The 13,679-nt window shown below is 43.6% G+C and overlaps 1 protein-coding gene across 5 annotated transcripts in view; it reads left to right on the forward strand.

Moving 5' to 3' along the window:
* plekha6 (pleckstrin homology domain containing A6) overlaps positions 1-13,679 on the forward strand; it is a 42,859-nt gene that overhangs the window by 13,011 nt on the left and 16,169 nt on the right. For 4 of the 5 annotated variants that reach the window (XM_022745145.1, XM_022745147.1, XM_022745148.1 and 1 more), the window contains 9 exons: positions 6,403-6,590; positions 7,643-8,203; positions 8,958-9,444; positions 9,843-9,929; positions 11,153-11,206; positions 12,275-12,346; positions 12,777-12,857; positions 13,017-13,166; positions 13,492-13,587. In XM_022745145.1, coding sequence (XP_022600866.1) covers positions 6,403-6,590; positions 7,643-8,203; positions 8,958-9,444; positions 9,843-9,929; positions 11,153-11,206; positions 12,275-12,346; positions 12,777-12,857; positions 13,017-13,166; positions 13,492-13,587 — 1,776 coding nt within the window. The remainder of the gene's footprint in view (positions 1-6,402; positions 6,591-7,642; positions 8,204-8,957; positions 9,445-9,842; positions 9,930-11,152; positions 11,207-12,274; positions 12,347-12,776; positions 12,858-13,016; positions 13,167-13,491; positions 13,588-13,679) is intronic. The other variant, XM_022745146.1, reaches the window with a different exon arrangement.

Genomic DNA, 13,679 nt, shown 5'->3' on the forward strand with positions numbered 1-13,679 from the left:
AGTGGAGTGAAACTACACTACAGCCTGGAGTCTCTGACAGAGGCAGGGAGTTGTCATACATGGATCTGCTGTCTGAAAACAAAACATGGGACAAAAATCACAGAGGGGAGCAGCTAGGTCTGAAATCAGTTATAGGTCATGCAGATCAGTATGTGTCAGCAGGATCAGAGGCCCTGACAGGAATCCAGACTAACCTTTGATAATCTGATCCAGGTAACTGAGTGGTTCAGTCAACAGCTCACAGAGCTGTCGGAAGCTGTTCTACCTGTATCTTCACTTCCGGACTGTAGTGTGTTCATAGACAGGATATATTCAGAAAGCAGAGGAATCTGCCTCATGTCTCACAGCAGCTCTCTAAAACCCAGGTCTGAAATACCTTCATTTCATTACCACCTCATAGGGTCAATTATTAAACCTGGGCTTCAAGTGTTTGTGTGTGTGTGTGTGTGTGTTTGTGTGTTTGACTCAACAGTAGAATCATAGGGTTACACCTCTGGGTGTGTATGTATGTGTGTGCAGTGCAGTGCAGCTATCAGGAGGCTGAGTTCACTCCTCAGGGCTTTTGTTGCTGCTTCCTGGTTTTCATGTCACTGACTGAGGCATGTACTCCCTGATCCTCAGTCAAACACAGACCTGGATAATACTCAGGGTGTAAAGAGGGTTTAGCACTAAACTGAACCAGGCTAAAAGTTTGTTTGGTGTCCCAGGAGGCTGTGGTAGTCAGGGCCCTGCCAGTAGTCTCTCCTCAGGTGGTACTGCAGCTCATCTCAGGTCATCTGTCAGAGCCAGAATCTGTGGAGCTGTCTTACTCATGGACAAGGTGTTGGACAGACCAACAGACCTGGACACCTTTGTTCTTTGTCTTTAGCATGACAGATGAGGAGTGAAGTCTTTCTGGCTCACATTTAAATCAACCTGAGTGCTTTATTAAAGCTTGAGTTAAAACCTGAGCTAAAGCCTGAATTAAAGCCAGAGTTAAAACCCAAGTTAAAGCCTGAATTAAAGCCTGAGTTAAAACCCGAGTTAAAGCCTGTGGAGGGTTGTAGAGGCAGAAACCCTGTTGATAACATTTTATTGACCTTGAGGATTTGTTAGATAATGTTTAGTTGATGCAGAACCTCTTGTAACTCTGAGATCTGGTCTACAGGTCAGGGTTATCTGTGAATCTGAGATCTGGTCTACAGGTCAGGGTGGTCTGTGAATCTGAGATATGGTCTACAGGTCAGAGTTGTCTCCGTCCCTGGTCAGGGTTATCACCAAGGTGTGAGTCACATGTTCTCAAGTCTCTGTCAGTTCTTTTTCTGACAGTGTGTCAGCTGAACTGCTTTACATCAAGGTCACATTATCAGCTGCTTCACTGTTTCACTACAGCTGGAGGACCCACCCTCAGTATTATGGCAGGTGTGTTTGATTTGACATACTTGCTGTTGTCACTGGGTGGTGCATTAGATTTGTTTTTCTGTTCTGAGGTCATGCTAGTCTTAACCATGGCTGAATAATGACATCATCCTTAATTTCATTGCATAGTTAGACCTGCACAGTTATTACAGTAATCAGAGTTAATGTAACTCATTACCTCCACCTGTGAAAGTCAACAGCTCAGTGTTTAGATACCTGTTAATTTAATGATGAGTTAATGGGTTGATTAACAACACAGACTGAACAAAGCAAAGTTTGAATGACAGTGTACATACAACATACATGAAGGAGTCAGTGAAATTGTTGTGTTGTGTTTACCTGCTCTCTCGCTCTCTCTCTCACTCTGTGTTTGTGTGTGTGTCTGTGTGTGTGAGACTGGGGAAGCTTTTCAGCAGCTCTCAGTGCTGCTGCTCTCCGAATGGTTGTATTGGAAGCATTTCCTGGAGGTTGGACTTGGCGAGCTGGATGAACACACACCACACACACACACACACACACACACACACACACACACACACACACACACTGTATATTCAGAACAAGAACATGTGCTGTGTAAACAGTTTACTCTGACAGTGGTTCTTCTAATAAATGCAAGTGACCTCAAAGCCCCACACAACAGCTAAGCCACATGGATGCATGGTTGCCATACCAACGCATTAACCATACAATTTAGAATCAGAATCTCAGAATCAAGTATGTGGACACATAAGGAATTTGTCTCTGGTTTTACAATGCTGCTTGGTACATACATATAAATATAAATATAAATATAAATATATAGACAGTTAAAAACAAGACAGTGGAGTTCAAATGTTGTGTCCAACAATCTTTACCCCTTCACCTACTTCTAACCCCGATCACTTAATAACTGTTATCTCTAGCAGGACATAAAGATGAAGTAAAAACCATAACAGGGAAACATGTGACTGAAACATCTGTATTGCAGAAAACACCACATTATATGATTTGTGATGAGCTGTAGGTTAAAGAACATCTAAACAGGCAGCAGACTTTGTGTGTGCTGCTGGTTGTGTTTTATATTTAAGCTCATGAACAGTGGAGTCAGTATATGAGGAACCACAACAATACTGATACATTCAGTTCACTGTCCACTAAAAACATGAGCATGTTCAGTTAATACACACAACACTGACAGAATTAAGTCACAATCAGATATTTAAAAAATCATGAGTGTCACAAACAGGCTGAAAGCCACAAGACTGTGATTCCTCTCCACTGTCAGTGAAGTGACTGACCTGTATTCACTGGAACAGCCTGTAGATATGGAGCACATTCCACACAGAGGTTAGACTGTCAATCTCTAACTGGGGCTGCTTGAAGAGACACATGTCTCAGCCATAACACCTTCAAAATAAGAGCCCAGACCCTAACAAAGTTAGATTCAACATGAATCCTGTTAAATGTTCACTGTGACTAACACTGTGTTTTACTAGATAAAACAGTCTTACAGTTCAGAACCGTGTGAGTCAGCTGTTTTATACTGATGTATAAACAGCACTTACTGTTGGATAAATATCCTGGTCCACTCAGCAAAACAAACAAAGACAAAAACATAATCTTTCACTAACTCAACCAAAGATCTGCTGTTGGTTTGTATGTTTGAGGACTCACTGAGTTGGAGCTGTTGTGCTTGTGTTGGTATATTTGTGTTGTTCATGTTTAATTCCGGTCTTTTGTGAAAATTATGTTTTTCCTTGTGACACACACACACACACATAAGAGTCTGAACCAGGTAAAAAGAACTTACTGGAGGTTCTGTTAGGCAGCTCTACTGATACACACACACACACACACACACACACACACACACACACACACACACACACACACACGCACACACACACACATGCACACACACCTCTGTGTATTTTTTATTCCATTTTAAATATCTGTATAAACCCTGAACGACAACCAAAGAAGTTTTTCTCTACTCTCAAACACACAACCCACAGGAGCAATTCACCAGACCTTTACCATCATCATCATCATCATCATCATCATCATCATCATCATCATCATCATCATCATCATTATCATCATCAATTATAATAAACACAGTTAAGCCTATAGAGCAGTGTCTGGTTTAGACACAAAAACTACTTAGGTTTAGGTTAAAATGAGTACTTCATTAAGGTTAGAGGACCTCAGTCACCATGGTTTCAGAAATAAACACATAGTAAAGTTTGTGAAACTGTCATGGTTAAAAGAGACACTGATGAGTATAAACAGGAGACAAACACTGTTCTGTGTTTTGTCAACACATCCTGACTCCCCCTCTCCCGTCATAATCACCACATCACATCCACTAGAGGGCATCTGGGGGTGAAACCGGACTGTATAAGAGGCTGCTGCACAGACATGTGATGTTCACAATCCAGAGCAGCAAATAGTCACTTTGACTGTTACATTCTGAAACATCTACATCTACAAGAAATTCAAAAATAAAATTGAATAAAATAAAGCTATAGCTCAAAGATGACAGTGATCCAACAGTTTGTAGTCAGTGTGTTGTTCTTGTTGGGAGATTTGTCTGGTCACTGTTTAGCTGCATATTGGTGAAGAGAAGAGTAAACTTTGAGTTTGTTCTGTCTGTCTGTCGATCATTTTCTCTGGTTTCCCTTCTTTCTTCTCTTTGACCATCACTCTCTCGTCATCTTCATTTTACTTCTGTTTTTTAAATCTGGGGTTTCCTTCTTCTTCTTCTTTCTCTCCTTCCTATTCTTCCTCTTCTTCCTCCATTGTTCTCACCTGTCTTTTCATTCTTTCTTTTCTCAATGCATTTCATCTGTTCATCTTTCTGTTTAACATTTTTCCTCCATCTGTCCTCCATTAAATCCCTCCTTTCATTAATTTTTTCATTCCTTCCTTCCTTCCTTTCTGCTTCTACTTTGTTGGCTTTCTCCCTTTTTTTCTTTTGTTCAGAAAATAATGATTATGTTCAGAATCATTTTATGTTTGTGATTCAGTATGAGATGATGATGATCAGTCACCTTCATCACTCCCTCCCTGACAGAATGAACAAAGGAAGGACAACGAAGCCACACACACACACACACACACACACACACACACACACACACACACACATATTCTTCCCACAGCTCCACCTCTGTTGCTAGGTTACTGCTGCTACTTATGATACAGCCATTTCAGCCAATTGCATCACCTCGTGTCACAGCAGAAGGCGGAGCTGCACAGGGCTCCACCGTGGAAGGAAGTGACTCCTGTCAGTGACATCATTTCCTCCTGCTGACGTTTGGCCTAAACACACACACACACACAGACACGAGTCTGAGCAGTGTGTTTCTGTGGAGTAGCTGTGCAGCTGTGATCTAACAGGAAAATGGGCTGAGATCACTACAGCCTCTGATCTTATAACTGAAATGACTGTACTGATCTCAACATGGACACACTGAAGGAGTTAACACATGTAAATAAATCAAGTGTTTAATTGTGGTAGATGTGAACACCATGGTGATGGATGATGACCAGCAGAAAAGGTCATCATGTGTTTTCTCCTCCACACTGATCTGAGATCTGCAGTTGAAGGTTTATGTATCAGACATGAATGTGTGTGACAGCAGCCTGAAGGCTGACACACATCTTAAAATCTGAGGCTTCTGATCATAGCTGATGCTTCCTGAAGGTGATTGAGTTGTATATCAGTGTGTGCTGCCCTCTTGTGATCAATATCTGAAACTGTCTTGTCTTCATTAGTGAGCTATGTATCCACAGAGAGGTGTTAGTTAGCTGTTGATGTGGAGGCTCTGACATCACACACTGACTTGTATTAAAGCCTTTGTTTCCTCACAGTTAACGGAAACATCAGGAACCTTATCAGAGTAAAGACATACAGTCTGTATGTTGTTTGTAACATGAGGATCCAGATGTTCTCTCCTTAAAGAAAACATGTTTAGGCCACAGCATCACACTCACCAGCAGGGACTTTAGACACCACAGGCTTTAACCTGTCCCTCCCTCACTGTCTTCTCTCCCTCCTTCTGAGGTCTGCCTCCTGCTGTGGTAGAGAGAACAGTAGGTGCACTGATGATTTTTATTTTATTAACTATTGCATGATTAAATCTGCTGCACTGCATGTCTGCTTGTCAGATGGAGACAGTCTTGTTCTGTTTGGGTTGCTCAGACAGTGACTGCATGCTCTGCTGTTAACAGAACATCCAGTACCACAAGAACCAGTGCCACCTTTAAAAACCCCATCATGATTTAAAACTGTGAACTGGTTTGAGTTTCAGGACATAAGAAGTTAGCTTTAGGGGTTGTGTTTGGATGTGTAGTGAGTGGATCATGAAATATGGTAATGACCACTGATTGTATCAGTAACAATGGTGTGTTCTCTGCAAGTTAATCAAAGAAGTCAAGGTTACGAGCACGAGCAGTCAGACGGGTTAGAAACAAACAGACAGAATTGATACAAAAGAAAATGATAAAATTATTAAAAAACTCAAGTCAAATCCAGATTATTTATAAAGCCCAGTATCATAACTCACAACTGTTCACAGTCTGTACAGTATCTGACATCGTCCATACTCAGACCTTAGAGACCCATTTCCTGTTTCTAGTCTGACTGACTTCACTGACTTTACAGTAGCTCTCAGTTTTCCTCTGCAGTGAATCAGGTGACCCCACTGTAAAACCTGGTTTAACTCATACCTCTCCTCTCTGCTCCTGTTTCCTAACCCTTCAGAGACCAGTGCATGTGGTCTCATCAGGTTCTCAGTTCTCTTCAGTTCCTCAGTGAGGACTGTGTTACCATAGAAATGACACTGAGGTTGTAACAAACAGGATCCACCTTTAACCTGGATGTCTTTACTCTCATGCTTCTTCATTGCATGAGGAGATGAAGTTAGTGCTGATGAAGATGATGAGGATGTTGAGTGTGACCGGCCTAACACTGTGTTACTGATGGGCTGTCTCCCTGGGTTTTGCCTCCATCTGCAGGTGTGGCTAGAGGAGGAAGAGGAGGAGCATGAGGAGGGGGAGCTGAAGGGTGCTGTTGTGTTTTGCATGCAGGCAGAGCACGCTGGGACCAGGACCTACTACTTCAGCACAGACAGCCATGAGGAGCAGGGGGAGTGGATCACAGCCATGAGCGAGGCTGCAGAAGTCAACGTCCAGCCAACACAGAGGTGATGACCACGTTCATCAGACACACATTACACACAGTACAATACCATACACACAGTACACACAGTGCACACAGTACAACACTGTACACACAGTGCACACAGTACACACAGTACACACACTACAAAACAGTACATACAGTACACACAGTACATCACAGTACACACAATACTCACAGAAAACACAATACACACAGTACATACAGTAATCACAGTAAACACAGTACATGGAGTACAAACACATAGGCCATCACATTTGACTGGACCAGTCCAACATGTCCAGTCATGTCAATATTATATGTGCTTGTTAGGTCTCTCCACCTCTCTATGCTGCTCTGAAGAGGATTTGATTTATAAAAGTTTAACGTAACCATCTGGGAGTTTTATTAAAAATGACACTGCAACTGGCAGCAACACACAGCACCATGAGACAAGTTGTTTTATGGGATTCATAGTTGTCTTCCATTCGTCATACATTTACATCTAAAAAAGCACTCCTGTAGAGGACAACCTGAAGAAGACAGACAGACAGACCGTGGTCTACATCTCCTGGATCTCATGTATGTTTTATAATAGTAAATAGAAATGAAAGTGAAAAGCAAATGTAAATGTATTGGACATTCAGCTCTGTAGCATTGAGGGTAAGAAAAGACCACTAGTTTTAAAATGAAGATATTTGAACAAAGGTAAAATCATCAGTCACCAACAACATATACAGAACAGAATGTCACAGGTCCAAAGTGGATAGGATGCAGATGAGCACAGCATGAGCTTGTGTCATACAGTGGTGGCCAATCTGTGTTTGTGATGATGATGAAACGAAACAGACCTGTTCTGTGAATGAGCATCTTGTCCATCCCTGAGATTCCATGTTTTTATAATGAGTCAGTGTGAAGATAAACTGGAGCAGAGATGAAGGGCAGCACTTGATCATTAGGTCTCTTGACATGAAAACAACAAGAAGAAATGCTTATAACACATTTACTTCCTGTGTTGGAATGTCTGTTTCCTCCTGTCTCTCTAATGTTTTACTGCCTGTGTGTTTTGCTCCACAGAACGAGCTCAGACACCACAGCTGATCTCAACCACACTATGGTGACCAACGCACCTGACCCACAGCAGAATCCACACACACAGACACACAATAAAACTCAAAGTGAATTGCCCACACACTCTAAGGTCAACGGGGTCGACAGCCTGGAGACTCCTCCCTGTTCTATGCCCCGCTCTGATGTGGAGGGAAAAAAGAACGACAGAAGACTAGGAGAGGGTGAAGATGAGGGGGGAGGACCTGGTCCTGACCCAGCCCCGTATCTAAATCACCATCCTAATGGTTGGGCCAACTACGGCCCCACCAATGTCCTGCTCCACAACAGCAATAGCAAACAGCCTCCATCCAGGAGTCACAGTGGACACCGTGCCACTCAGGGACACCCAGAGGGGGATAGTGGTCAGGTGCAGGACCCCAGGGAGCAGCAGGAGAACATGGTGCTGAGGAGGGGCTTTGTGCCCAGGACAGCTCCAGAGAGAGTGGCCCAGAGGAAGAGCTCCATGGCCCAGCTGCAACAGTGGGTCAACCAGCGGCGGGGCATGGCCTCCCAGGAGGACATCAACAGGTAGAGTAGTGGAGAACACCTGAACTTCTGTAAGGGTCTTCTATCTATCTATCTATCTATCTATCTATCTATCTATCTGTCTGTCGGTTGGTCGGTCGGTCAGTCAGTCAGTCAGTCAGTCAGTCAGTCAGTCAGTCCTTCCATCCGTCCATCCGTCTATATTAACCAACATGTTGGGAAACAATGCGTTTAGTTCAGTTCAGACAACTTTATTTTCCCCCATAGGCAATTCATTTGTAGCTTCCCAGTCCATACATTCTGTCTCAACAGACAACCAACCAACAATCCAGTGTGATATCTAACCTTTAAGACAGGCAAGAAGAAGAAATTGATATAGGCCGAGGGTAAATTAGAGTAAGTTGTTAACTCCATAGTGTGTAGTTCATAGCTTTAAAACAGAGAAGGACCAAACATAAGAGCTGCTGAGGTCTGAGCATCCCGATGAAACTAAATTCAATAACTGAGCACTAGAGGGAAACCACTGGTCTGACATTATATTAAACTTCTCTCCTGCACTTTCAACATGTCTCATTTACAGTATTTATTTCACAACATGGTTTATTTCATTCATTAATCTCCATGTGCATAATAAACAGAGATGATTTTTATTTAGATTATAATAAGGTCATTAGGTCTCAAAGATAGAGATTTAGTTTCACTAAGTCTTATAAATAAAACTGTGCTGCTCTCAGCCTCTTTTATCTTATTTTATCACCTCTGATAAATAATCATCTCTTCCTGTCCCGTCCTTCAGCCCCTCTCGTTACTACGCAGTGAACCGTGGGATCCCAGTTGACTACTATGCCTACCCTGGTGGCCCCCAGTCTGTGGAGGAGTACCCTCTGTACCCGCCAGGGGTCCGTCCTGACAGCATCTGCTCCGTCTCTGCCGTTGGGGGGTACGACCGACGCTGGACCGTGGAGGAGAAGCGTCTCTCGCTGAGGGATGGGCCCCATCAGCTGTATGGACCCCCGATGCCCAGGGACCCATGGGGGCCACAGTACTATGGTGGAATGGAGACATCCATGAGGCGCCTGTCCATCCAGCCGCGCTCCAGGTCCGTGCCCAGGTCACCATCCTCGTCATCAGGGGGGCCCTACTCTCCAGTGCCCCCCAACTTTGCCTCCCCGGCTCGGTCCTTGTCGGCCCGCTTTGACCGATTTCCTGGGAGGATGAGGGACAACATGATCTACGCTGACCCATCAGTCTACAGCCTGAGGAGGTCACTCAGCTCGCCCAAGGTCAGTGTGTGTGTGTGTGAGTTTATGTGTATCTGTGTGTTTGTAGAATGTCTAAAGTCTATGGCAGTTCCTTATTTTTAATCTTAATTCAATGGTGACAAGCTGTTGTCACACTGAATGAAACTAAGGATGAAATGTGTCACTGAGGATTTGAATTAAGACTCAATCTAAACTGAATATTAAAATCTCATGTCATTTAGTTTGAAAGCCCAGAACACAGCAGGAAGTAAAGGTTTGTAAATGACCTTTAGTTGTACAACAGATGTTAAGTCATCATGGATGAAAGGACTGAGAGCTGTTTGTCACATTTACATTCTTTCACTTTCATTCATTCTGATCTCACTCATTCTGATCTCATTCGTCCTTTTTTCCTTGATTCCTTTCCTTCCTTCATTCAGTACGACTACCCTGGTGACAGGAGGTCCTTAAGCCAAGGATTGTACCAGCATAACTACCCTGTTTCCCCCTCCATCCACAGTAAAATGGTATGTGCCACTAATGTGCTCTAATACACATCACACACACATAGTCACACACAGTCAGTGTAGTGGTATGTGTAGCTTTGTTGTGCAGCTGCAGACAGCTGTGCAGTTTCTCCAGCACATCTGTCCACTGTTGATCTGTCCTAACCCTGGTAACATCTTCTGCTCTGTCCTAACACACCACTGAGGCCACTCCTGTGTGTATATGTGTGTGTGTATTTGTATGTGTGTGTTTACACATAAGAGAAACTTCGTGATAGAGACCTCCATGGAGTATAGTCGGGTCTCCAAGCACATGAAGTTCAGTGTCGTGGGAGACTAGGACCCAGTTGATATAAGAGCAAACAAACAAACATACATGTCATGAAAGATGCCATGTGCAGTGCCTGAGTATTACATTGGTTCAGAGAAGAGCAGAGAAGAACAAACATGGCTGTGTTGTGTTAGAAACATGTTAAAGAGGAAGGAAAAGCTTCCAGCACATTTTTCTGAGCATGAAACAGATGTTGACCTGCTTGTTAATTTAGAAATATAAATTTCTAAAAATAAAAAATAGTTTGTTAAAATAATCTGAGCTCAGACAGTTTCATTCACATACTGTGGTCTTCATCAGTGGGTGGAGTTTGCTCAGGAATCAGGCATCAGGTGGTGGATGATGCACCTGGAGTCAACAGTTACCAATAAACTTTTCCACACCTTCACATCACTGCTGGTGCAAACCCCTGAGAGCAAGGTGTAATGTATGAGATCACTATGACATCACATGTTGGGGACCTGTAGATCAGCTGTGGGAACACCAGATGAAAGGTGGATGAGGAGGACATCGTCCATCTTCCACCATGTTATCATCTGACCAGCTGCACTCATAGGTCATAATTATAACAACCACACCAACCTGTGATGACTGATCAAACTCCATCTGTTGAGGAAGACCCAGTAAGACTGGTGAAGACCTAGTAAGAGTGAAAAGAGCAGCTTTTAGTCAGACAGATGCAGGTGTTTGCAGATGTTAGCAGGTGTTAGTAGATGTTAGCAGATGTTAGCAGGTGTTAGCAGATGTTAGTAGGTGTTAGCAGGTGTTAGTAGATGTTAACAGATGTCAGCATGTAGCAACTGTGGACCTCCAGTGTGATTGGCTGTGGTGCTTTGCTGCCGTCTCTCTGAGCCCTCTCTCTGTACTGTGTGTGTCCGTGTGCTTTCATGTGTATCATTGCTGCTTGGCTCAGGAGGACATATTAGACCTGCAACTCCAGCGCAACCTGGACTACCTAGACCAGCAGGTAGGGACACAGTCAGACATCACTGTTTCTTATTACATATCTGAGTCACTCTGTTTACCCGTCACCTTTTATAGCTGGACTCTCTGCTCAATCACCTCTTTGATTTTGACACTTGTCCAGTCCAGTCCAGTCCAGTGCAGTCCAGTCCAGTCCAGCTAAGTCCATATTCCAGGCCTGGACAGAGCCTTATATAGACCTCTAACAGACCAAATGCTCCATACCTGTCCAAGCCTTCTTCTCTTTTCTTAACTTGTCTGCACGTGGTCCACGCTGTTGTTCTCCGTCATATCATCCATCCAGCTGTGGGTCAGGGTTAGAGAGGTGTCTGCTCATGTCTGTGAGGGTCTGTGGGACATAAGTGTCAGTGTCCAGGCAAAGTCTTATGACTGTGTGGACTGTCTGTGAACCCATCCACCATCACAGAAACTCAGTGTAACATTAACAGGACTTAGACCTGTGCTTACCTGTGCTTCAATTAAGTGTCTATATTTATATTGTATTGTATAGTATCTCAGAACAGTTACAGGTCTCAAAGACCCTGACATGTTTGTACTAGTCCACATCCACACCATCAGACTATATATCCATGTGAAACCTGTGGAGCCTGACAGAAGTGGGCAGATGAAGTCTGTGATAGATACTTTAATCTATTTCTTCTGTCAATGTAAATTCATAATATAGAGCTTCAGGTACAGCAGTGAGTCTGATGGATAATGCATTGCCCTGAGTCTCAGGCTGCACACAGACCCCTCCCAGCACTGACACACTCTAAACTCTAACCTCTGTCAGCCATTGTTTGCTGGGGTCACATCCAGGCAGTCAGACCCTGATCTGGTCAGAAAGTGACTTCCCTCCATAATAAAAAATGCCTCCAGTTACTGTGTTTACAGTATGTAACATCTGTCTGCCAACAGTTACTGCATTTCTACAGTATGTAACATTTGTCTGCCGACAGTCACTGTGTATATACATAAACTTAATAACCTGTCATATACTGCAGAAAGAAGAACATGAACCCAATGATGATGAGGATGATGATGATGATGATGATGATGATTGTTTTCACAGGGGCCTCCTTTCCATGATGTCTACAGCAGTGAGCTGCACCCCACACTGAAACTCAATGAGATTGAAACCAGTGTAAGAGACTCAACACTGCACATTATAAACACAATGGCACACAAACACACTCTGATCATTCACATTTCCGAATACATGGCCAGAAGTATGTGGACATCCCGTCTATACATTTTACACATGGTTCACCAGTTTACTGTGGAAGAGAGGCTGGCTGGTCTACAGAGTCCTGACTGGTCTGCAGAGTCCTTACTAGTCTGCAAGGTCCTGACTTGTCTGCACAGTCCAGTCCTGACCTCAACACAGTCCAGCATCTGTGAGTCAGAGCAGGATCAGTACTGAAACCAACTGATTAAGAAGGACACATTGCCCTGTCACACATGGGTGTAATGTTTGGGTGTCCATATACTTTTGGCCAGCTACAGTCAGCATGTAGTCTAGCAGACACAGTCTTGGATCCTGGTCTAACCACCCTCTGCCCTGTCTGACACAGAAACTCCTGGGTCGATTATGTGAGCAGAACCAGATTCTGAAAGACCATGAGGCTGTGGTCCACAGACTGAGGATGGACAAGGTACATCACTCTCCTCACAGTGTTTTATCATGTGTTGAAGAGAGGGCGTTATCTGTCACACTGAAGGAAACAGACACAGCTGATCTCATTGGTCATAAAACTAGAAACACCTGATATGATGAAATGCAACCTCTCTGTGATGATGCCTTCTGTGCCCAGGACAGCCTAGAGGAGGCGCTGGTGGCCACTCACCAGGAGATGGAGCTGTACCATAACCAGCTTTTGGCCATGGAGAAGCTGCAGTTCAAGAAGGAGACTCTGCAGAACCAGCTGATCAACATCAGAGGGGAGCTGTCCCAGGCCTCCAGTGTAAGACCATCTGTCTGTGGTCCCAGCAAACAAACAGCCTCTGTCTTTATACTTAGAAGGATATCATTTGTTTGGTCTCTGCCATTACTCCCTTTATCTTGAATATTTACAGATGTTTTAAACAAGTAAACCATGAGAACCATCAGATCCATTATTCTTAACCTGCTGCTGACTATAAACCAGTGTTATGTAAACTTCATGTTCCACTGCAACAATATGTCCACAGTGATGTTACATCCAGGTCTCAGAAATAAATCTGGTGAAAAAATGTTGTGACAGTAGAGGAGAAAGATGAGCTGGTTGGTCTGTGTTATTTGTCTCTAAGGCTTTAACCACCACTCGTATGGAGTTTGAAGCGTTGGAGGATGAGGCCAACGCCATCCATGGAGATCTGTGGGAGCAGCTTAATGCAGGAGGACAGGTAAAGGTCACCTGTGGTCTCATGTTATTATAGCTCAGCTCTGGATAGTGTGGGAAATGAAAGACAGCAGGAAACAACAGACATTAATCAGT

Source organism: Seriola dumerili, unplaced genomic scaffold (genome assembly GCF_002260705.1).
Source record: "Seriola dumerili isolate Sdu_G_001 unplaced genomic scaffold, Sdu_1.0 BDQW01000088.1, whole genome shotgun sequence".
Classification (NCBI taxonomy): Eukaryota; Metazoa; Chordata; class Actinopteri; order Carangiformes; family Carangidae; genus Seriola; species Seriola dumerili.